The 25158-nt window shown below is 39.2% G+C and overlaps 2 protein-coding genes across 3 annotated transcripts; one reads left to right on the top strand and one right to left on the bottom strand.

Moving 5' to 3' along the window:
- Positions 1 to 386: 386 nt before the first annotated feature.
- Positions 387 to 12357, top strand: serinc4 (serine incorporator 4). The gene is made up of 12 exons (XM_079454144.1): positions 387 to 862; positions 3109 to 3276; positions 3400 to 3578; positions 4578 to 4657; positions 5064 to 5157; positions 5598 to 5809; positions 5961 to 6056; positions 8654 to 8780; positions 8862 to 8934; positions 10365 to 10404; positions 10536 to 10683; positions 10926 to 12357. The coding sequence occupies exons 1-12, from the start codon at positions 794 to 796 to the stop codon at positions 11134 to 11136; spliced, it is 1497 nt and encodes a 498-aa protein (XP_079310270.1). The 5' UTR covers positions 387 to 793; the 3' UTR covers positions 11137 to 12357.
- On the bottom strand, positions 11445 to 23739 carry adamtsl5 (ADAMTS like 5). 2 transcript variants are annotated; one of them, XM_079453938.1, is made up of 14 exons: positions 23446 to 23739; positions 22632 to 23232; positions 20934 to 21006; positions 18693 to 18850; positions 18227 to 18287; positions 17739 to 17844; positions 17506 to 17633; positions 15350 to 15473; positions 14527 to 14613; positions 14233 to 14396; positions 13922 to 14120; positions 13064 to 13171; positions 12845 to 12916; positions 11445 to 12767 (listed from the first exon to the last, which is right to left on the bottom strand). In XM_079453938.1, the coding sequence occupies exons 2-14, from the start codon at positions 22649 to 22651 to the stop codon at positions 12451 to 12453; spliced, it is 1617 nt and encodes a 538-aa protein (XP_079310064.1). In that variant the 5' UTR covers positions 22652 to 23232; positions 23446 to 23739; the 3' UTR covers positions 11445 to 12450. The 2 variants fall into 2 exon arrangements, with proteins under 2 accessions (XP_079310064.1, XP_079310065.1); XM_079453939.1 differs by having other exon boundaries at positions 14527 to 14610.
- Between the last annotated feature and the right edge of the window lie 1419 nt (positions 23740 to 25158).

Raw genomic sequence — 25158 nt, 5'->3', positions numbered from 1 at the left:
TTAACAGTTTTTATTTAAAGTGTACCACTATTGCTTGCAAAGTTTGTGGGCAATGCAAAAGAATGTGGGTTCTGCGTGTACATTCCTCCAAACAGCCCATTCATTTGCCTCTCTACCCTGTTTCTGGGTTATGGCATTAATGACTGGATTACACGCATGGCCTCTTTAAAGTCAGGCCAGTGGGCGGTTCCTAAGGTGCCCCTTAGCCAAAAATGGGGGAATTTAAAAATATTTCTTCCTTGCCAGAGAAATCACAATATCGCAAGTAATTACATTATTTTGCAGTAAACCGATTAGGACCCTAGTGCAATCCTATCGAATATGCAAGGCTGTACGCTCCAGTGGCTTTCACTGGTACAGAAAAGAGAGCGTCTGGGGGAAGGGAGGGACAGATGGGCTAACACATGCAACCTGTCTCCCCTCCCTTCTCCATTGCCTAATCTGCCTGGTTGAGTAGAGGCGACTGTAGGGAGGGCAACTGGGCATCCACCCTCGCTCACACGCTCTGCTGGCACCCTTCAATGGCCTCAGGGAGTACATAGTAAATGGAAAGACAGTTAGAAAGTGTATGGAACATGAGAGTGTGCGGTTGGGGTTGCGTAGGACAAGGCTCACCGTTGGCTTATGGGAGAAACTTGATGAGGATTATTTAATATAAACCTTAGCGACCTCCTACTGTTCTTGCAGCACCCTGACTCACTGCTAACACCATATATTTTGTAAGATAATATAATTTTTGCTGGAGTTCTTTAATGACTAAGCTTACTTGATAATGTAAGCCAAATAAGAAGCTATGTCGACTGCTCAAGCTTCACAGCACAGCGGTGCCTACAACTATTTCCTGAACATGATGGCTTATCAGGTGAGAGCAAATTCATTTTATAGTGATGACAGACGTGAGAATATTATGGCAATCTTTATTTTACATTATACTTATTTGTTTTAGACCCGATTGTCACCTTCACACTATTTCTTTAGATTGTGACATAAATTGCTTCATCAACCTTCTTTTTTATAGAACTTAGTGTTCAGTTTTGTCAGATGGCCATAGACTACTTTATAATGTACATGCAAACATGCTTTTTGGGAGCCCCTTTATTCATTAAACTCCATAATTTCAAGAACTAAGGTCTCATAAAATATTGGCTATTAAATTATGAAAATGACGGTGTTGTTGTTTTGTATGAGAAGGTAAAACAGACATCAAGGAAAATGCGTGCTGTCAAATAGTATTAAGAGGATGAATGACTCAGTCTACCATCATCAGCTTTGGGAGTTGTTTGTCAGTGTAAATTCACTCTGTCCTTCATTAGCTACAAAAATACTTGGATAAATGTAAACTTTTTCGAGGATGATTTATACCAAAGTAACTTTAACTTGTCTCGAGTCCACACAAAGTGAAAGTGATTTTATAAAGATCAACAAATGGTAAAACATTAAAGGAGGTTTTAATGTTATTTAAGACAATTTGTTTTAGCAAATCTTTACAAATTGATCAGGTGTATTTATGTTTTCTTATCAGAGTAAGAAGTCAAAGACATAAATAATTTTATGGTTCATAATTTAAAAAGGTTCATTAAAGATGAGCTAACACACGCTGTTTCTGCCAATTTCATATTTATCTTGAGTACCTATACAGTAGTATTGCATAAGTTCCTGTTGTTTACATTATGCACATACATGCCAATTGCCAACAACACACAGACATATGACTTAGTTTGACATACCGTGTGCGGTTCATGTCCGGCATCTTTTAGCGCTGGGTCGGTGCCATCCTACAGTTTCAAACGATGTCCAGTCCTGTTTATATAACATTGGTCACTGATGTGCAGTGAGCAAACAAACACAGCAAAAGTTCCGTCAGTTGGCTGGTTGACATGTGGGCGTGCTCTTTCTCTCACGCTCGCATGTGCTTTTTCGCTTGCTGGATGACGTGTGGGTGAGCTTTTCCGGGAGATTTGTCCAATAAGGGACTGAGAACCCTTGTTACGAAATGGGAATCCATGCTCGGAAAAAACTTTCCCTAACCTGTACGAACCCTGGCGGATATGTTCAACTAGTTTTTTAACAAGTTACCCATGTTAAGCTTGAGAAGCCAGCACGTTTAACAGTAATGTAAATAATGAGTTTGCTATTTAAATGTTAAGGCATTAAAGGTTTGGACATCTTGCTATTTATGGTGCTCTCATCTTTGGCTATACAGTAAATACTTTGTTTTTTACTTTCTTATTAAAAACATATTTTGTATCTTCCAGATCTATACTTTCATACGATTTGTTAATCTGTGGAACTCAGTGGGAAATTGTTTTATAGCTATATTTCTGGGTTTAGCTAAGGATAAAAGATGCTTGGACCTCATCTAGACCAGGGGTACCAAACTTTTCAGCCCGCTACCGCCAAAGTAACAGTGCCAGTGACAGAGGTGGTTAAAGTATACAAATGGTACAAACCTATTCTACCCAAATGCGCATAATGACAGCACAAAAGAGCACAGTTTAACATATTATTATTTTATATTTATTTACTCATTACTTTACTTGTTATACATAAACTACGAACTAGTACTACAGATGCTCGAATTTCATCAAACCGATTCGAGATCTGATGGATGTGCCTCTTTTCGAACCTGAAGATATGGCCCCTCTGACTGCCCTCCTTCGCTAGCTTCCCTGCGTTGTCTTAGGTCAATATCAACGTTTCATTTCGACAAATAAGAATAAACTTAAAGCCTTAAAAATAATCTGCATGCACCTGGAACTGTTAATGGGCTTGCTGCACCTAACCAAATGCGGTTGCTAATGTCGTTATTGTGACGTAATCACCTCACCTAAGGCTTAAGGCTTTTTATTTGCCTGGTTTTATTTTTAACTTTTTGATTACATATGGTATTTCTCTAATAATAAAAAAAAGATTACTGGAAATCTTCTTGCGACCCCACCCTCACTTTGGGAACCCCTGATCAAGACCACAAGCCCTGATCCATCAGACAAATCCGGATGCTCTAAGTGATCTATATTATTCTCAAACCCTCCTCCACGCTATCCCTGAAACTTAGATGGAGACCTGGTACCCTGTCATTCAATCAACTTGTCTTTATTTTTCGGACAGATATGCTGTTGCTGTGGCCCAGCACCCTGTTCACTGTGCTGTTCCTTCTGTCCACCTATCAAATCATCCTCCAGTACACGGGTCATGTACACTTTATTCCACATCCTGGCCTGTACTGTCTCTTGTCTCATGCTGTCTAAGACTGTATCAGAGGCAGTGAGAGAAAATGTACGTATGATATATCTTTCTGTTTTACATCCTACATTTATTGCTGTAAAACTGTTGATGTAGGCAGCCAAAACCATGCCTCATTTATAGGAAGTCAAATCTTGAGACCACACTTTTCCTCAGGTGCCTTTCTTTAATGTGGTTTGTGATGAGGCTCATGGTGGAGGGGACTGTCAGATGTTGGTGGGGTACTCTGCTGTCTACAGAGTGTGCTTTGGCACCGCTTGTTTCTACTTGACGATGGCCATCTTTCTGATTGATGTCAAATCCAGTCAGGATTTTAGAGCCCTCATCCACAACGGGTCAGTGACTCTCTATCATCATTATCAATCTGTGCATCTTTATGAAGATTAGTGACATTACTATGTGTTCTGCAATACAATGTTTAAGATTTAAAAAAAATATTATTTATTCACCCTCATGACTTATGCAATTGAAGAATTTGAGAAATGTCTCAGTGGTTTTGTGTTCATAGAATGGAAGTCAAAGGGAGCCACGCTCTTAAAAATAAAGGTGCTTAAAAAAGGGTTTACACAGCTATGCCATAGAAGAACTATTTTTGAACCAGAAGAACCGGTAACACTTTACAATAATTTGTTAACAATTAGTTAATGCATAGTTCATTTTTTCATTTATAGCAAAAAATAATTAGGATATTATGTCAAATTAACCTTAATATATCAAAACTTCATTTTTGTGAGTCGATGCAGCATAATCACAAACAAAAATGTCCAGAAACACTCATACAAACGCTCGCTGCTGCCCGCTCTTATGGAATTACCCACTTAATTTCGGTATCTATGTAAAGCTTAGAATTTCTGCATTCGGGTTCCTCTACTCTTCACAACGCCATTACAGGGATAAGCCAATAGAGAGCGTTAAAACAAACCTGTTTCTTCTTAACAACAGCCTGCTACAGTGCCTCTCATGGACAACCTTAATAAGCGATTTTCTCAACATTTAGAAATAGTTGTAACTCGGCCAAATACCTACAAACCATACAACAAATGACAGCTTATTTATTCAGCTTTCACGTGATGAATAAGTCTCAATGTTAAGAAAGTGACCCTTTGTGGTCCAGGGTCACATATTTTGTGTTCTGCAGAAGAAAAAAGTCATAGAGGTTTGAAATGACATGTCAACGAATTAACGGGCGGGTTAACGAATAAACAATGTTATTTTTGGGGTGAATTATCCCTTAATCTCTCTAGATCATACACATACATTTAATGGGTAATTACATTTTTTATAACTTTATATAGAAACATTTACGCTTACATTTTCTCCTGATCCTTACTTAGGTTCTGGTTTCTGAAGTTCATCACCCTGCTTGGAATGATTGCTGCTGCCTTCTTTATTCCCACAGAATCCTTTTTGCATGGTGAGAAAACAGTCTATCTAAAGGGATTATGATAAAATGTTGATGATGGTTCTGGGTCATATGAGCACTTATTATACACGTCCTACAGGGGGCACTATAAACACATCAAACTGCAGTTGCTTTAATTTGATAAGTCAAAAAATAACCCCCAAAATATACAGCTAACTAATAGAACAAAATAAAACATGATAAAATAATAATAAACATTTTGATATTATGGTTCATAATTATGACATTGGAGTTACTCTTCAGATGTACTGTATATCCTTTAAATCTCATCATGGCTGGATTTCACTTGTTTCAAATATGGTGAATCTTGTTCTTGCACTCTGCTTTGAGGTCATTTCATTCTTATATTTTACTAACATAAAATGCAGTTGTTTGACTAAATTTTCTCGCTTTGTAGCCTGGCATTACGTTGGAGTGGTGGGAGGCTTTGCTTTCATTCTCATTCAGCTCATTCTCATCACTGCTTTCGCACACACCTGGAATAAAAACTGGTAAGTGAGAGGACCAGGCTCAAGGGTATGTAATACATAATAACTACTATGAGAAAGAACTCTTTGCTAGACAACGAAACACTAAGACCACATCTGGTTGATGTCTAAATCATATCTCACTCTGGAATGATAAGACTTCACCGAGATTCAGATAATCTTGCCTCTGACTCCCTTCCTGTTTGTCTCTCTGGTATCTCACGTATTCACACACAAACATTGAAACTCATCCTCCTGCTCGCCTTCTGACATCCATCATTCTTCCAGATGTTTTCAGAAACTACTTTGAGCCATTTCATCACTTAATGCACTGAACAAAATAGGATTTCCTGGGCAGCACATAACTAGCTCTTTCAGAGTATGGAAACACACAGTAGTGTGAATGCTTGTTTTAGATTTACACTTGAGGCAACAAATGATCTCACACTGTCTCTCATCCACAGGTTAACCGGTGCAGCTGAGAATAAGAGGTGGTATGTGGCAGTCATGTGTGCTACGCTCTTTTTCTACACAATCGCAACAATGGCCTTCACTTTCATGTACAAATACTACACTCACCCAGCTGGATGCCACCTCAATAAAGGCCTGCTATGGACAAACTTGGCCCTATGCACTATCATGTCTTTCATTGCATTAACACCCTGCGTTCAGCAAAGTTAGTGATGTATTCTTCGTCTGTATATGTTTTTAAAACGAAGTTTGCTTAGACAGACAACAAATTAAGCAAAAATGTTATTATAAGGCAGAAAGTTTATACGTATAATGTATAATAGCAAACTGACAGTCGGTTTTGTTCTGCTTCTTAGAGCAGCCCCGCTCGGGACTTCTGCAAGCATCCATCATTTGCTGTTATGTCATGTACCTGACATTCTCCGCCCTTTCCAGCCGCCCACCTGAGAAAGGTAACTAGGATTCTTTAATGTTATAACGTGATTCTTGCTGTTGTTAAGAGGATTTGTATGAAGATGATTTGTTCACGATAACCCTATTTTAAGGTCCTGTATTATAATAGATAACCAAATGAATGCAATTTTCGTTATAAAGGGTATCTGGGAAGCAAAATCATGGCATAGTCATTTATATATGACTGTGTTTGATCACCCTGTCTTGGAATGACTAGCAATTATTTTTCTTAAGTTAAATTATTTATTATTAGTGTCCATTAAATCTGGGACTTGATTAACAAAGTGCTGTCTTGTCTGTCCCGTCCACTGTTTTTACGTGGCTGGAATGACAAAACTAAACTTAACTTCTTATATAAAGTCATATTTTTTGTCTACTTTGTTAAGCGCTTAGCTGCGGCGCGCATGCGCATGTCTTAAAGTAGTGATTTGGCCAATCACCGTTCACTCGTTTATGTATAACCCACCTCGACTGATAAATCGAGTAACTTTCTCACCAAATAACGAGAGTTCATTTATAATACATACACAACCGGTCGTATAAAATAAGTAGGTTATAGTCCATATACCTATACATGCTTCAAGTGCGATTCTTTCCTCTAACCATAATGGTAAAGCGTTGTGAAACAGGGAGGGTATAAATCCACTCATTGGGCGAAGTAGTATCAGGAGCGGGAGTAAGCTCACTGTAGAGGTCACGTGCAGAGTGCATCGTCACTTAAACCAATCACCTCGGGGAAGGTCTGAGACATGAGCCAATCGCTGTCCTCACAGGACATCATCTGACTAGATGAGCGAGTGCACAGAGAACGTGAGTCATAGCGCGGTGATCTCGCACGAGACGTTGATCGTTGAGAGCTCAACGTCAACTGATGCGATCCACGCTGACTTGGAAACGCTCGCGGCTGGCGCTGTGAGTTCGATGTGTGAGCTAGTGCAGAGTACTAGAACCCAATTCAGACTACTCTCCCTCCGCTCTTTTGCTTTTGCCTATCATAACGTATGCAAGCATATGCATCACCAACTTGCATTTTACGTTAATTCAATATTAACATAAGTACATAAGAATAGGAATCACCAATTTGCATTGCACGTTAATGCAATATTAACATATGGTGGGTTTCTTTCTGTTAAGTATTTTCTTAGTCCATGCCCACTGTATAGAATTTTTCTAATACTGCATTCTGTATTTATGCACACTATATATCCTGCACTTGCTAATTGCACTTCTGGTTAGACCTAAACTACATTTCTTACACTGTACTTGTATATGTGTAATGACAATAAAGTTGAATCTAATCTAATCATCTAATCTAATGTAAGGACATAAGAATATGAATAACCAACTTGCATTGCACGTTAATGCAAAATTAACATAAGGACATAAGAATATGAATCACCAACTTGCATTGCACGTTAATGAAATATTAATATAAGGACATAAGAATATGAATCACCAACTTTTATTTTATATAATATTTTTTCCACCAAATATTAACATTTTTGTCAGCTTTGCTGTTCATTTTTTGGATTTATATCACAAGTTGTTTGTAAATTCATTGTGTAACAAAACACATTCTGTAGTTTGCATGTGTATTGAAGAGACTAAACTAACAATCACATCAGTGTGATAAGATAAATCTGATTTATAACATCCATTTGTCCAGTTTGCAAAACTATTACCCCTGGCAGCATATAAGCTCAGAGTGTCACTGTGGCAAACATGACTAAACACTGAAGTAGTTGAGTTAATCAAACCTGTTGTAATCACAAAGTAATTAACCAAAAAAGACATCAATGAAGCCTGCAAAATCCTCCGAACTGGCTTTCACTGGCGTGGCCTACTATGAAGGTAATGAATGGTACATGCTCAGCATATGACAAAGATGAATGAGATTTCCAGGCAGAAACGCTCTGTTGACTGAGGTCATAGAACAGCTCTCAAGCATGCAACGCAGATGTAGTCGAGAGCGTTTCTTTTGACCATTTGAAATGCAGATGTGATACTGGTGGTACACGCCAGAGAGAGGAAGAATCACAGCCCCTGTTGAGTGTCAAGACTGTAAAAATAATTATTTCAATTTGCCACAGAGTTTTGATTTTAGCGTGGTAATGAAGAGCTTGAAATGTTACATGTGGCGAGACTAATAATGCAGGATTGCTTTTGTGAGACTTTTTATGGGAAGAATTTTTTGCACATTTTTTTAGTATTTGTAGTATCATGTAACGTTCCTTAACTTCATCATAAAAGACTGCAGGGCACTCTGAGGCATGCTGGGAGTTTAATCCCATCTCAGAGAAACTCCTTCAAACGCTCAACACACAATATCCACAGTAATGGGTCACCGGCTCGGTTCAGATGGAATTCCTAAACTGAGTGTGTAAATGTGACACTCTTATCCCGCATAATTAACCATTGTCTTTAAACAGCAGAGCGTTTGCTTTTAATGCAAACCCCTCATTCCAGGAATGTGGAGGAGAACTATAAATCCTGAAGGATGTTTGTGTGTCCTGAGCCTAAGGAAAAAACATGCAAACTTAATCTATATGTGTGTCAAAATGATATCAACTCATTCTGTTTTTCTGTGTGCTTTCAGTGGAGTATCAGGGGGTCAATATTACAGTGTGCTACCCCAAAGTCAGCCGGGATGAAATTCAAAATGAAGGCAATGCTGTGGCCATTATTGGTGCTGCGATCATGTACTGCTGCGTTCTCTTTGCATGGTGGGCATCGTACATCTTTTCAGACAGACAAAGTATTGATTCGGGATGTTAATAATCATACTAAATCCTTTTCTGTTCTAGTAATGAGGCTTCATACTTAGCGGAGGTCTTTGGTCCTTTCTGGATGATAAAGGTCTACCGCTATGAGTTCCAGGTATGCTTCTTTCAGTCTTGAAGTATTTTTAGCAGTGGCGGCTGGTGAAAAATATTCTCGGTGGGGCTGTGCCATACTTTTTTGTTTCCGTAACCATCGCAATAAAATTTAACACAAACTGCAGGACAGCAGTGCTCAGTGAAATAGTCAGTAATTATTTAATGCCAATATTAAAAAGTTGAGGCATTCGTACACAAAAACATAAACATCATGATGCACAAACACAAGCCTTTTATTTGCATTTAAACTGAACTTGTAAACAATTGACTATTTCTACATATAAGTAACATCTTTTGGAAAGGCTGTTGGTGCCATTGGTAGTAAATAGGCAACACAATATGCATGCTGTCAGAACAGAGTGGAAAGTGGACAATAACATTAAATTATTATAAAGTTTATAGGAATTCTTACACTGTATAAAGGATGTATAATATAGAAATGGATATGAAGTGGCTGAACTCAAACCTTTGACTGGAAGAATAGCATAAAGTATTTTATGATCAAACTAAATGTAACTAATTGTTAATGTGCTCCAGAACTGCAACAATTAATTGATACAAAACATATATACAGTAATATTAGCAAACACACTATTAACATTTTTTAGAGTACCATATATAACTGAATAATTTTTATGCTAAGGTCAACTATATACAAAGAAACGTGTGTGTGTGTGTGTGAAGCTACGGGAGAAGCCGCGCATATACTGCTTCCCTTTTTCGCTAGCCTGCTGTTTGATTGAGAGGTCAGGTTGATCTGGGCCCAGCTCTTTCACCCGAACTTTCTCCGACAAAGTTCTCCTCTCAAACGGATCTTGGAGGAGAGATTTCACCGAGTTAGGGTTGGATCTTGGAGGAGTAACGTCCGCGCTCGCCATTGTCGTTTAGTAAAAATGGCGCCCCTAGAGCCCAGTCCTTATTTTATCAGGGCTTGGGGCGATAAAATGATCGCCCTTCTTGGATTCTATTTAAGAACGCTGATTGGCTAAATTTTATGTCATACATTCATATCTTAAATTAGCAATTGGCTTAACTGCTACATAGACCCGCCTCCTTGGGGCGCTTTCTCTATCGCCCCAGAGCTGATGAAGCGGTCAGACAGGCAGAGGAAAGGTTGCAAATATGATTTTGTATCATATTTTACATGTATTACTGGGTGCATTCCATATTTAAAACACACAAATATTGACATACTGATGTTTTTCTCATTATTATTACTATTTTTGTTTTAATTTTTTTTTTTTTGTGGCTTAAGGGGGGCGGCGCCCTAGCGCCCTCTATTGGCCGGCCGCCACTGATTTTTAGTGAGATGAACTTTGAGACCCGAAGAAAACATGAATGAGCTTAAATTCTAGAAACACTGCCAAGATGTACTTAAATATTTTGACATCATCTTTATCTGGCATTCCCTCGCTCTATGTCCCTGAACAGAAAGCCAGCTGTTGGTTCTGCTGCCCAGAGGAAGAAGACGGTAAAACAATCTTGCTTACTTACAATCTTACTTAATCTAAGTTCTGATTGATATGAATTTCACAAACATAAAATAGTATGTCATAAAATTGACCAGACATGTTAGAAACTGCTTCGTTTCTCTTCTGGCAGAGGAGGAGTTTGTCATCGATGAGAACAAAGGCTGTCAGAAGGTCATCCACAATGAGACCCATCGTGTTGCCTACAGCTACTTCTTCTTTCATTTCGTCTTCTTTCTAGCCTCCCTCTACGTAATGATGACCCTCACTAATTGGTTTAGGTGAGTCGTTAAAGAGCTCGCTGGATTAGGGAGGTCACGGTAGAACGCACTGGAATGACAGTAAACAGTACTACATTGTTTTTGTAAGTGTTTTAGCCTATTTAGTGTGGTCAGCAATAATTCCTTACACATACGTACATGTCTACGAATGGCCATCTAAATAGACTTATAGGCTTATTACTTATCATACACGCAACATTTCCTGACAAATAACTCTGACAAATACATTCTATGTCCTCTAGTTACGAGACTGCTGTCCTGGAGACCACCTTCACCCATGGGAGTTACTCCACGTTCTGGGTCAAGCTGTCCTCTTGCTGGGCATGTGTGGTTCTTTATCTGTGGCTTCTGCTGGGTCCCCTGTGCCACTGCCATTCTGATCACAAACGCCCTCGTCGCGCCCGGATCAAGAGACGGACCAACACCCAACGCCACGTTAGCGTTAGCGTGTGAATCGTACTAACTGGACAGTTGAAGTGTCAAAGACAGTGGGTATGGAAGTAGGTAACTGGGATTTTCACCTGGAGGGAATGGGACACTCTGAAGACTCTATTAACTGAGCATCGATGCTCCTGTTAATCCTGTTAGGATTAAAACGACCAGCACAGCAAATGCAATTTCACATGGAAGATGTTAACCATGTTTTGGACGGTATGAGCATACCTTTGGGGATGTTATTAAATTGCCAAAAGGAATATAAAATTAGCAAAAAAGTGAAATGTCATTTACTAAGAATGTAGAAGCGTTAGATAAATCATTTTATAGATTATGTGAGCAATGCTTTATTTCAGTGATCTGTGGTTTATATATGTGCTGTAATAGCCATATGCTCCAAATACGAGCCCCTCCCACCATCTAAGCCAATCAGAGGCCACGGGGAGAAAAAAGCTGTTATCTACGATATAATGACTTTAATAACCCAGCGACAACCAGCCTGTTTAGCTCCAATTGCATGTTTATGTTAGTTTTGTGGTTTATGTCATCGCCATGTAAGTTATTTTTGTAAATATATTTTTAACAAAACACGTTGTATAGTTTATGTGTGTTTTGTAGAGAGGCTGGGCTATAATTTGACAACCACATGAAGGTAATAAGATAATCTTAGTCTGCTAATGGTTGAAGGGAAGAAATGTTCAAAACACCAAAAATAAAGAGCAAAATAAATGTTAATTGGCAAAATTGTACTACTCCACAGACAAGCTTATCATAGATGTGTACATTGTGATGAAGTAGAACTTGTCTCAAACACACTCATTATCATTTAACAGTCAGACTTCATAGCAAATATATTGATGGTAAAACCTTTAAAATGATTATATTAAAACAATATATAAATCAAGGTTTACGTTACAAATATTGTTAATATATAAATACATATATTTATAACACAACAAAATGCACAAAATATATGATAAAGATATACATATACATACTGTATTTCGCGATGAACAAACATGTGTTGCTAAAAGCCTCATAAATTCTGTGTATATTATTTGATTTGGTGTATATGTTTTAAAGAAAGGTAAAATAGTCCTCTTAAAGTGCTTCATTTAGTTATTCGCTGTTCTTTGGTTGCCCTCATGGACATCATTTATTATTTAACTGTTCCCTTTGTCCTTTTCCGGAATGCAAATTGCTTCAGTAAAGTCACATCACTGATTTAATATCAATGTCAGAGAGGGGTTGCTGTCTGTGCTTTGTTTTTTATTGGGAAGAACTTCAAAAAAAGTGTGTTAGGAAAGTGTGTCCGTGTGTTTACCACATGAGCTAAGTTCTGATTCCTCTGTTACCACAGAGCTCCTCTAGGGGGCGAAGCAGGCTGTCCTCACGTGCTCGATAAGGCTGAGCGTAGCTGTCCTCTTCCAAGAGAATGCGATTAAGAGTGTGTTCGTAATTGATATGACGTCGCAACATTAATATGTACTGGTGGCCCACCTCCAGAAATGGACAGTCACATTTGTTGGGTGCCCACAGGAACTCACGGTGCTCCATGCGGTAACGGTTCCGGTACGTGTGGATGATTTGGATATCGTAGCGGGTCTCCTGACCGTAATACACTTTTTCTAGTACCTTTGCTCTAAACACTGTTTCAACAGAACAATACTGTGTGTTAAACCACAATGTTAAAGATAAGAATAAGTGAGAACATGATTGAACTTACCAAAATCTTTTTGGCAATACTGTCTCTGGCGCTCCCCTTTTCCCCGTACCCTTCTGCATTTCCCACAGTGGCCTTCAAAAGAGATAGAAACATGTATGCATTTATAAAATAATGTTTTACATAAAATGTACAATTTAAAAAAGAGGCTTCTTAAGTTTATAGTGGGTGTTAAAATGAGGTATATGGCATTATATGTAAAGATTGATTACATGTGCTGACCTTTACGATGTATCTCAGGCAAGCGGTTCCTGCGGTTTTCTTCTCTTTCCAGCCGAGAAACTGGTTGCTGTTGATATGGATGTTGAAAGGGCCAGCTACCAGCAGGACCTAAGAGCGTGACCTCGTAAATCAAAGTTGTATTTACAAAAGACTTCAAACATTCAAATTTTGATGAAAGAGGCACTTTGAGCAAACATTTACCATCAAATGTACTTTGAATGACCTTTTTCATTGATATTAAATCCTCGCCTTTATCTTAAACATGTTACAGTCATACCACAAATAACACTTTTAAGCAATATAGTATAATAGTATACAGAGCTTTGGAAAACTAAAAGACCATTTCAAAATTTCAATTATCTTTCTGAATTTACTGTTAACTGTTTAAAAGAATCATTTTTGTTTAATTCTGTGACCTACAAAACAATATTTCCCCCAAATACATTTTAATTTTTTATTTTTGCATTTATTTGCATAAAATGAAATCTGGAGAAACAGAATAACAGAAAAGATGCCCTGTATTTTTTCAGACCTTTTCAGACTAGAACAGAAGGTTATAGTCACTTTTAAGCAATAATACAAAAGTAATGTTTATACAGTAATGTTCTTTTTTATGTGTTAACCTCGATTTCTATCACAGTTGTCTTCAACTCTTTCACATTACTTTTGATGACCTTTGAGGTTTGATTTTGTAAGAAATCAACAGACGCTGGATGGCCACATCTAGAAATGCTGATTTAGTTCAAATTTGCAGTGGTATTTTATTTTTCCCATGGCTGTATATGCTTACATAGTAGAGATAATAATGGGGACATAATAGATTTTTGTTTTTACATTTCAGGAAATAAAGCTGCTTACCCCAGAAAGGAGGTTTCACGGCTGGCTGGAGTGTTGTAGTTGTTGTTGTGGTGGTGCTAATGGTTGGAGGTTCAAAGGGCAGATAGTTGTCTGTGTGTTGAGGCTGTCTAAGTTGACTTCTCCCATGATACAATGCATAGCGGTCTGGAGGAAGCCAGTACTCGTATTCAATCCCAGAGTTTTTATCAGTGGACAAGACCTACAAACAGATCAGTATTTAGATTCATAAAAATGAAACAGCTGGTAGACTTATAAACATGCTTGCTTAAACATAAGCTTGAGGGTTTTTATTGTGTCATCTTAAGGCTAACCATAATGTGCACATCCTCCTGAGTAGGACCTGGAACTTCAAAACTCTCCCAGGTATCAGCCGAGCGGCGATAAAGCAGTTTGGTACCTGCCACGCTATATTCTCCTGGAACACTAATCTTCCAATTCCCATTGATCACAAACTGAGAGCGGCCATTTTGAAGCGCTTAAAAAAATGAGCAAAATAAAAAAATTAATCATCAAAACAAATTTATGCTATCTCACACTGTGCACCTTGCCTCTTTTGCGTTGAAAAACACATCCAGCGGAGAGATCACACAGAGCCGTGCACTAACCTAGATAGTTTCTGCTGTTATCAGTTACTCTGATGTGTGTGGCTCCGGCAGGGATCATAGTGACCTCGTTGTACCCAAACAGTCCTGCTGGATAACACAGATGAAAGCATAATGTATCTCAGCCCACAAAAAACACACTCGGCTCCAACAGGTGCACACTCCTGCATGGAAAAAAGTTATATGCGTGTGTTTTAATGATTCATATTCCCACAACTGCCACATGCAGTTGCTTTGCGCTCTGAGCGGCAGAATTTGACTTTTGACCCTTTTTACAGAGCACTGCCCCGGCATTCTCCAATCTGTTCTACTCTCAGAAATCCAGATGCAAGAGAGTGGGAAACCGAGTACTTTTCGCATGGCCAAACAAAGCCAGTTTTATCGCCATGTTGTCCCTGATGTAAATACTCTGTATTTTCAGTTTGGCAGAACGAGGGAAGCTTTTAAAAGAGGTTCTGTTTCGAGCGGAGAAGTTCAAAGTCAGAGGTGTAAGTGTTCTAAGTGTCTAGATTATGTGTTTGCGTGTAAGTGGACAGGGAGATACTGAGAAAGAGTGTGTGTGTCACTGTCCCGCAGAAATCACTTAGGTTAGTTAAGAATTCCATGGCTAAGAGCCAATGTTCTTCATAGAAAGTTTTAAAGACTGTTTCCTTTTGTTCACACCCTCTCACATTAATCTGTAAATAGAACTTTTGATTCCACCGTTGTGGAGTTCTTTGACAGTGTTCAAAAACATTTCAGCCAACAAAAAGTAAGACTAAATAAGTATACTGGAGAATTCAGTAATGATTGAATTGTTGAGAGTGCTGGTAGTTTCTTAGCTGACCATTATTCTGCCCGTTTGACTGGTAGACATTTCGGTGATGAAGGCAGGTTGAGTTGTGGCCTCCGCACACCATGCAGGCATCCTCCCGCTGCTGTGATCCAAAGATCAAATCACATCCTGGCTTCTGCACACACACACACACACACACACAAGGTTTCTATAGACACAATGACTTATATGAAACCAAAATATAATGCAATATTTTCAATAAAAGAAATTCCATAATGGAACCAACTGCTTATATTTTTCAATACATGCGAATTCTTTATGTATAATTAAATGTAATTTTTTATATTTAATGTAATATTTAGCAAAATCGAGAATAGAAATGGCCAGAAACACGCCTATAAACTTCACTCGCTGCTATTGCTCTTTGGGAATAACCCACTCAGTTACCCATGTCATTACAGCAGTAACCCAATAGAGAGCGTTAAAACAAACCTGTAGCAACAGCCTGCTTCAGCGCCTCTGATGGACAACTTTAAAGGCAATTTTCTCAATATTTTGATATTTTTGCACCCTCAAGAGTTTTAAATACTTGTCTCTCTGCAAAATATTGTCCTATCCTTACAAACCATTGAATAGAAAAATAAACCCTTATGACGGGTTTTGGGATCCAGGTTCACAAATATGCTATATTTTAGAAATTCTAGACAAAAATATCTAGATGGTGTATTCAAGCACTCCGGGCACGTAGACGTGTCCGCCAAATGGTCCAGTGACCTCACTCACAGTTGACTAGAATGCCCCAAGACTCCGCTGCCATGGCTGTGAAAACCACGGGAATTGAAATTCCTGACTTTGGTTGCTGTCATGTGTAAGTGTAGCAGATATAATGTTTGAGTTTACACATTAATAAATATCTTCACAATCAGCGTAATTTTGAGTGTTAACAGACCGGCTCGCACCGTTCCAATATGGTGGTCGACCTACGTATAGCGGCCAATAGCTCTCCTGTAGCTCAGTGGTAAGAGCATTGCGTTAACACCGCAAGGTTGTGGGTTCTATCCCAGGGGATTGCAGATACCTATGGATAAATGTATAGGATAATGAAATGTAAGTCGGTTTGGATAAAAGCGACTGCCAAATGCGTAAATGTAAATTAAATAGAAACAGATACCAATGCAGCATCTTGTTATTTATATCTATGATTGAAAATGCTTACAACAAGGCTTTGAAAGCAACATATTAAGTAACATTTAGCTACTTTCTGATCAACAATACAACAATAAATGATTCAAAGTAATTTTTTCTTGACAGCACACAGCTTAGGTAATTCATGAAACCACCTAATTGGTGTACAGTTCCCAGAACAACTGGATGTGGGTTTCATTGGTTTTACAGTACACTGCACCTGTGTTTACATTCTTAAAATATCTTAAAAGAAAAGGGGTCAAATCAGTCTCACACCATCAGTGTGAACAAAACAAGATGTTACAACCCACAATAAAGTAAACTGTAGCATGCAATGAAGTTTATGTTTAGGCTCATGGGTACAAACAGGCAGGTAAAAACAGATGGACAGCCGATCGACAGCGATCCTTCTCTGAACCACCGCAAGATCATGAGGGCCGGCCAGGGATCAGGTTTACTCGGCAGAAGTTTGGCTTAAGCTACAGAGACCAGGAGAAAAAGGGAGGTGTAGAGGAGTAAACTGTGCTAAGCAATTTGTGTAGCATTTAATTAACCCTTTCTCTCAGGTGTGACCCTCCTACTCATTTATTACTTTCTGTTACCTCCCATCCCATTATCGCTGTCTTCTATTGCTCTGCCTCTCACTGGTTAATCTCAGCGGTGTGTGAAATAAAATAATGATCAATGACACAATCCCATGATGCAGGAGGCCACATAAAAGTGCGACCAAAGACATAAAGTGTGCTTCACACTTATGGATTCTTATGGATTCAATCTGTCACATGCTGGTATTGGGTCTTGATATGCATGTGCTTCTTCTTTCCAGTCTGCATGTTATGGAAACCTAATTCACACCCACATGACTGCAGGGCAAGACATAAAAATGCAAACATGCAAATAAAAACTAATAGCAAGAATTTGCCTACAAGTGTTACAACTACTGTTGTGATGATTTTTGATCTGACATTGCCTTTATATTAAGGTAGTAAATAGACACTGTGTATTAAAGAACAACTACTCACCAGACATTTTCCATTCACACAGGCAGTCCCCTGGTCTGATTGGCAAGGAGTGCCATCAAGGACCCGCCCAAAGTTGTAGTAGAAGTTGTGTCCAATGGCCAGGCAGCTGAGCTCACAGGGGTCAGAACCTAAAGTCGGCAGAAGCAGAGGTGAGAGGACATCATTACAGTCAGTAATCATCAAATATTGTCAGAGAAAGGAAACAAACAAGTTACACGGCACGTTTCACTGACCTCCATGAAAGGTCATCCAGTGGTACCTGTTGCCAGCAACCAGCGGTCTGTCATTAAAAGCTTTACACTGTAGTTCTCTAAAGTCCACAGAGCCAATGGCACACTCCTGATGTTATAGATGCAAAACTCAGAAGAGAACACACGCAAAGACAACCTGACTAAACCTGCTAGAGGGTTTCATTAACACTTTTGAGTCATCAGAACAGTCCCAGCGGCATCACTGATACACTTTTCAGATAGGCTCAACACATTAATTCGCCAAATGATACTTGGAGGTAAAGTGGATACAAAACAAGTTGTTAACTGTCAGTGTGAACCCTCGTTTTTCTAGCATTGGCAATGGCACTGGTGATTTGGATGACACTAAAAACACTGTATAATTTAATAACCAAATAACTTAAAACCATGTTCACACCAAATTAAAGAGAGGTAAAAAAAGACTTAAATTACTATTACATTTTTCATAAACTGTTAGAAATTGACTCCACCTTTGTGTTGCAAATCTTGTATTGCCGTGTATCTCCTGGGCACGGCCCTCCAACCAGATTTCTAGAGGGAAAACATAATATATCCATATATCACAGACCAAACCACAAAATAAGTACATTTGTTATCCATTACAATAAGGGGTGTCATGATGATAATAAAGACCATGATTATCAATAACTGTTATTTGATAATAACTGTTATTTGATAACAGCCCTAGTTTTAAGATTGCATCAATATTAGCAATAGTCATATCTGGACCACACAAGATATAAAATATGAATATCAGTTTCAAATAAATCCCACTAGATTTCAAATGTAAGAATCGACGCAACATCTGCATGTGTAATTTATGGAAAAGTAGCAAGTACAACGTGTTCACCTACAAATCCAAATAGACCTTAAACTATTAACCACCACTGAAAATCAGCAGAAACAAAGACAGTCCTGAACAAATGATTGCGTTACCTGGTGATGCAAGTGCGTGTACGGACAGAGGCTCCGCCCCCGCAGGACCGTGAACACACGGACCAGCCGCCCCATGAGGCCCATTCATTTATGAAGTGCAGTTGGCTTTGCATCTGTGTTCCTTCACCTCCCACCTCTGCTTTCCTGGATGACTGGAACTATGTAAACAACAAAGGGCATGAGGGTTACAGAACAGCAACAAAGAGATTGGACCCTGTCAACGAAAGGAGAAAATAGCAAATTCCGAAATTTGTGTACATTTTGTGTGTGATTAAAAACATGTATGTTAAGTAGTGAACTAAACTAGGCATCTCGATTGTATACTTCAGCTCAAAACACATGATATGAGAGACCACCGAAACACTTCCTGCTCATCGGACACGCTAGACTGGACTTGACATTTGTGGAAGTGTAGGACAGAGGATGCCAACATCAGCTCTATTACACGCAGCCTCCGTTACATTAGCAGACCACCACTAATCGTCCTCAAGGATAACATTACTCGCTCATTCCTAGATGTGTTTCTGGCTTTGATCCGAGACAGACAGGCAGTAACAGACAGCGAAGAGACAGCAGGTTCCCTGCTTGATTCCCTCCAGGTGTGTCTGTCAGTGTGTATGTGTGTGTATTCATACAAATGTGAGCCCCCCTCTCTACCTCTATATCATTATACCACCTCGCAGAGAGCAGCTGTTTTTCTTCCTAAAATAATTTTCATCTGTGGTATCACATAAATCTAATTTGAGCAACTCAGAGAGTCACGAGTCGCAAGATTATGAAACAATTTAGGGATACAAATAGAGCAATGAGGTTGCATTCCAACTTTGATCCCTCAAGGTGCGTTTACTGGCACATATCTGACTTTGGTTCTGTGCCGAGCATCCTAAAGATTAACCCTTTAAACAATACAAAGAAAAGGAATTTTGCTCAGTTCGACGGAAGGTTATCATGGCAGGATGAAATGGAATGTCTTCTGACCTTATTTGGCCTGGATTTCTCTGGTGAATAGAGGTCCTGTAATAATTCAGGATGTCTAACTGCGAGAGTTAAAACGAAAGATGACTGCACTTACACTGACACAATAGTTCTTTATGGCTGGCGTCTATCATCTTCAATACTGGAATGACCTGGAACTACCTCATTATGGGAGCAAAGACTCAAATTAGTGTTGATGACAGTCCGCCGTGGGGCCCGTGGGCAAGGCGCATTATTGAAACCGACCTTTCACCTCCAGAACACCAGCTTCCCCCCTAAGGCAACATTTTAAAAAAAATGTTGAGTTTGGAATATATTTCTTGGAAGAAGATTTGGGAACGCTGGGTTAAGCGTTAAGAATTGGGTTTTGATCTTGTGGCGAACTGCATATGAAGGTAAATCAGTAGCAAAACTTGAGAGCATGTGGATTTTAATTTGTAAACTTGTAAAGTAAGTATTTGTAGCTGTGCACTAAAATGTACATTCACAGCCCCAATGTGAAAACTTGTAAAATAAAAAACTGAAGTTGAATGTTTAGATTTGCACTCGTGGACGAAACTCACAAATCTATCTTCTGAATTTAAATTTGCAGAAAAATTTTAACAAATGTGTAAACTAATGCATAGCACACATTTACACGTTGTCCTAGATTCAGATTTGATAAACACGTAACAAAACTACTTTAAATAATGTTCAAATAATAATTTATACATCACACTCATCCAATTCAAGATTTTAGTGCACAGGTAAAAATACTTACTTTACAAGTTCACAAATTATAATCTACATGCTCTCAAGCTTTGCTACTGATTTACCTTCATAACTGAACGTGTTGGTATCCTGTGTGTGTGTGTTGCTGTAATAGAGTGTGAAAGCCATTCCAGTGGAATGACGGTGATAATGACTGCTGGACAAGACCTAGCTTGGATCACACGTGAAAGAAAACTGGGAGAATGACTGGGTGAGGTCCATAGCAATACAAACAAACTTTTACCCAGTTGCCAGTGAAACTTAAAGGTTAAAGAGAGAGCAAGTACCAAACGTCATATTCTTCTTAAGTGCTCATATGTGCAATATGTGTAAAAACTTGGTTTTCTCAACACAAGTTCTGCTTTTTCACCTGAAATGAGGAAAAACCTATGTCCTGATAAAACATCCTCAATGTTGTGCTACACTAACTGTTCTGATTATACAAGCTTGTCCGTACAAATAGTCTTAGCAAAACAGCCAGCATGTAGTGTTGCTAATAGACAGGGACCACCTTACATGATTAGATGACAGGCAACCTGGACACAGAAGCACTGCTATGAAGATGAGGGTCTGGCACAGAGACAGCTTCCTACAAACATATAAACAATAAAACAACACATTTATCAACAAACCCACTGACTAGACAACCTTCAAATAGAAAGGAATATACGTAAAGTATTAACGATACAAAAACTCACTGGCACTGGTAAAACATGTTTACACACATAATTGAAAGTATGAGTTGGAGTCTCTTGGCAGTGAGGTCAAAAAGACAATATTTGATTCATCCGAGGAGTGGTTTATCAGAAACTCTTTCCAGCTTTGCTACCAAACTATCTTCCTTGCATTTTTGTAATAAGTGTGAAATACATGAAATGTAAATAGGGGAAACATTCCAATTGATTCCTACTCCAATCAATTATGTATAAATGCACATTGGCAAGAGATACAGGTTTAGGTTAATGTGTTGCGTTTAACAACATAAACAAACTGTACAACCTGAGCAGTCCAGAACATGGTGCTTAGTTGTTTCACTAAGGGTTACTTTCCGGCGAAGCATGGAGGAAATCTACTACTCGGACACTTTAGAGGAATGGCTTGAAGAGAATGTCAACAAACACATAGGAAAAACTCCATAATATGCTGGTCGACGTAGAGCGGATCATTAAACTCAACATTTCTTGCAAGCCACAAAGTTCTTCATTTTGTTTATGGATCAAGCCAAAAGCACCTCAAGTTTATGTGAACAGTTAACTATTTTGCTCTTGAAAATAAGATTAAAAAGCTGTCTCCTGGATGTGAAACTATAGTCCATACTCGAGAGAGGGACGGAGAGAGAGAGAGAGAGCGAGCGAGCGAGAGAGAGAGAGAGAGAGAGAGAGAGAGCGAGGGAGGGAGGCAGAGGGAGGGAGGGAGAGAGAGAGAGAGAGAGAGAGAGAGAGAGGGAGAGAGAGAGAGAGAGGGAGGAGAAGAGAGAGAGAGGGAGAGAGAGAGAGAGAGAGAGAGAGAGAGGAGAAGAGAGAGAGGAGAAGAGAGAAAGAGAGAGAGAGGGACGGAGGGAGAGAGAGAGAGAGAGAGAGAGAGAGAGAGGGAGAGAGAGAGAGAGAGAGAGAGGGAGGAGAAGAGAGAGGAGAAGAGAGAGAGAGAGAGAGAGAGGGGGAGAGAGAGAGGAGAAGAGAGAGAGAGAGAGAGAGAGAGAGAGAGAGGGGGACGGAGGGAGGGAGAGAGAGAGAGAGAGAGAGAGAGAGAGAGAGAGAGGAGAAGAGAGAGAGGAGAAGAGAGAGAGGAGAAGAGAGAAAGAGAGAGAGAGGGACGGAGGGAGAGAGAGAGAGAGAGAGAGAGAGAGAGAGGGAGGAGAAGAGAGAGGAGAAGAGAGAGAGAGAGAGGGGGAGAGAGAGAGGAGAAGAGAGAGAGAGAGAGAGGGGGACGGAGGGAGGGAGAGAGAGAGAGAGAGAGAGGGGGAGAGGGAGAGAGAGAGAATTACTCCACAACCAAAACAGTCAAGAAAATACAGCAACCTAAAACGCATCTCATAATGGTATTTTAATAAAAGTTTTTATCTGTGCATTTTATGGTATGATTTAAGTAGTTTAAAATATTGTTAGAGCAAGTTGAACATCTGTATGAAGCATTTGGGGAACATTTGATAAGAGCTTCTTTAATAAGCACAACGTTTATACCACTGAAATAAAATGTGGTATTTTCATGACATACCTGTTGTTTGACTTCTGCATTATAGTTCTTCTTCAAGTCTCACAAAACAATAAAAAATGTTAAGGTCTAAAACAGGCCTCTTCTGTTAAAGTAAACACCACGAGACGTGTGATCCCTATGGTTTTCATCATCAAAAAGTCGGGAAACCCAATCGTGTCCATGCTTTATAAGTGTTTCCTCTGTTGACTGTACATCTCAGAATCTTTATCTCAGAAGACAGCAATACTGAGCTGTCCATAGACTTGAGGGCTGATGAAGAGAACCAACAAAAGTTACAACAAATGCCTTTTCTTCCATTTGGACCGTTGGATCATTTCCAGTAAATATATCACTCTTCCAGGATTGCAAGGTGCCATTTTATATCATTCTTCTGGCTTTCAGTTTCAGTGGTCCAGTGTCCGATCTCTCAAAGATATTTAAGGCGTTATACCAGTTTGAGCTCCGATGATTTGTTTTTTGAGATTGCTTTCTGTAAAGTCCACCTGAGGCTCACAGTCACACACATGTAAGAAATCATCGGACCCGTTGCGCTCGAGCGATTATAACGGCCTTTGAAATCGGGCAGGTTTTTCTAATAAGGACCGAAATCCGCAGAGATCACCTGCGAAGAGATGAACACGATATTAAACTTGAGCTTATTCGTGATATAATATATTTACAACGTATATCCAAAATTGATTAATAGTTATGCATACAATAAATGTATTGTCATCTATTCAGGTATGTTGGTCGCGGGGCATCCTCAAAGTAAAAATGAAACGTGACCGTTTTTTAAAAAACAGAGAACTACACACAAAGCACGTCAGACACTTACCCTTCAAGAACCGGTGTCCGGTTGTGTGAATGCAGAAAGCTCCAGTACTGATGTCAAACAGAAATCATCAGACTTCAGCGCAGCAGCATTGCGTGCAGCCGCTTTCACCTGAAGCTCAGACCCGTGTGACTGCATTCTAGTAAACACGCCCCTTAAACGCAATGTTGCCCAATCCACATAGTAAATGCTTCCACTAGCGCGTGAACGCGTTAATGTTTCATTGAATAAAGAGTTTTGAACTACTTTGATAAAAGAGTTGGGAGCACGTGCCATGACAAAAAGCTGGTGTGATAGCTGGAAAAGATAATAAAATAAATAAAACGTTTATAGGATTCTATAATTTATATTTGATAGGGTTTTCAATCACTGCAGTGTGTGTGTGTGGGGGGGGGGGGGTGTAGAAATGTTAAAACAACAGGTTACAGCTTAACAAACAGTTATATTGAGCTCTCCTGCAGACCTCATCCATGATCCATGGAAACAGTGCCTAAAATAACTCCCATCAACTGGACATCATACACAGACATTGTGTCTCTTGTCTCGGCGCACTTTGATTAAGAAAGAAAGCAAAGCTAACTCTACTGCGCACTTTACTGGTGCGTGATGTGTTAAAGTGCCCCAGAGCCTCAAATGACATGTTGCAGCATGCAGAGACATTTAGTTAGCAAGTGTACCACATCTTCATGCTCCTCAATGAACACTGTCAACCTACTTAATCTGTCCCGATGCACAAGAGGTAAAGGGGCCTTCATCATGTTACACTGGGAACTATTCACGGTTTTTAATAATAGAGAATGAAAAAAGTAGACAGAGACGAAGTTTGTGCTATTCCACAATAAAGTACTTTACAAAACCGAATGTAGAGATTTTTTTAATAATATTTATAATGGCCGTAATGATGTGGGATCTGTATAAAAACTAATTAATAGCTTTTTCCTTAAATACCTCACCAACAAGCAATTTATAACATTTATAAACATGCGACGGTGTTTCCGATTATCATGCCTGTGAGTCTAACAGGCAGAAAATGAACATGCATATGCCTTTAATCTCTTTAAACCTGAAACTGACAGCTGTACTTAGTATCTGGGAAACTAAATCCCACCTTGTGCATCAATATCTCTCTCTTTCTATTTCGCACGCTTTGAAGAGGGTGTGTTTGCATGATCAGCCTCAGATAGACATTCACATAGTGGCTATGTTTCACCCAGTTTCCGTAACTGTATACTTAAATTTCTTTCACTCGAGGTCCACATTCTCTGCTACACGAATCCCAATCTACAGCCTCCTACTTATTTCTGACTTTGAGGGCAACCGAGTTTAAAGGTCTAACAAGGAGACATAAACACATACATCACTCCTAAAGAATCATTTGGAAAGATGACGCTGTGCATCATATACAAATGGTCTTCAAGTTTATAAACTTTTTCAGAACGATGTTTGTACACATTCTGCATGCAGTAAGTGAACCGTGTATTAGTTTCCATGGCAATCTGACAACCCTTCAACTCAGACTCTTTTGTACTGTGACTTCACTCTAACACTTGCTGTTTATTAGTGGCAGAAGTGATGTATCCCACAGTGCTGATGAATCTGCTCCCTGTTTGCAGTTACTAGGTATGCAAGAGAGGAATGAGCGCATTGTGAGTGTTCAGGCCCTTCGTGTTAGAAAGCAACAAGTCTGATGAAACACACTAATTTCAGTAAATTATA

This window comes from Barbatula barbatula (assembly GCF_947034865.1).
Source record: "Barbatula barbatula genome assembly, chromosome: 1".
Taxonomy (NCBI): domain Eukaryota; kingdom Metazoa; phylum Chordata; class Actinopteri; order Cypriniformes; family Nemacheilidae; genus Barbatula; species Barbatula barbatula.
The sequence above is the reverse complement of the archived record's forward strand: the minus strand, read 5'-3'. Positions and strand labels throughout refer to the sequence as shown.

Coding starts and splice junctions, on each gene's coding strand:
- adamtsl5 (XM_079453938.1), bottom strand. CDS start 22,651: ATGCAGAAGTCAAACAACAG. Junction 21,007..22,631: donor ATGCAGAAGTCAAACAACAG/GTATGTCATGAA, acceptor ATATGTTTGTAG/GAAGCTGTCTCTGTGCCAGA. Junction 17,634..17,738: donor CTGGATGACCTTTCATGGAG/GTCAGTGAAACG, acceptor TGCCGACTTTAG/GTTCTGACCCCTGTGAGCTC.
- serinc4 (XM_079454144.1), top strand. CDS start 794: ATGTCGACTGCTCAAGCTTCACAGCACAGCGGTGCCTACAACTATTTC. Junction 5,158..5,597: donor CACACCTGGAATAAAAACTG/GTAAGTGAGAGG, acceptor TCTCATCCACAG/GTTAACCGGTGCAGCTGAGA. Junction 5,810..5,960: donor AACACCCTGCGTTCAGCAAA/GTTAGTGATGTA, acceptor TCTGCTTCTTAG/AGCAGCCCCGCTCGGGACTT.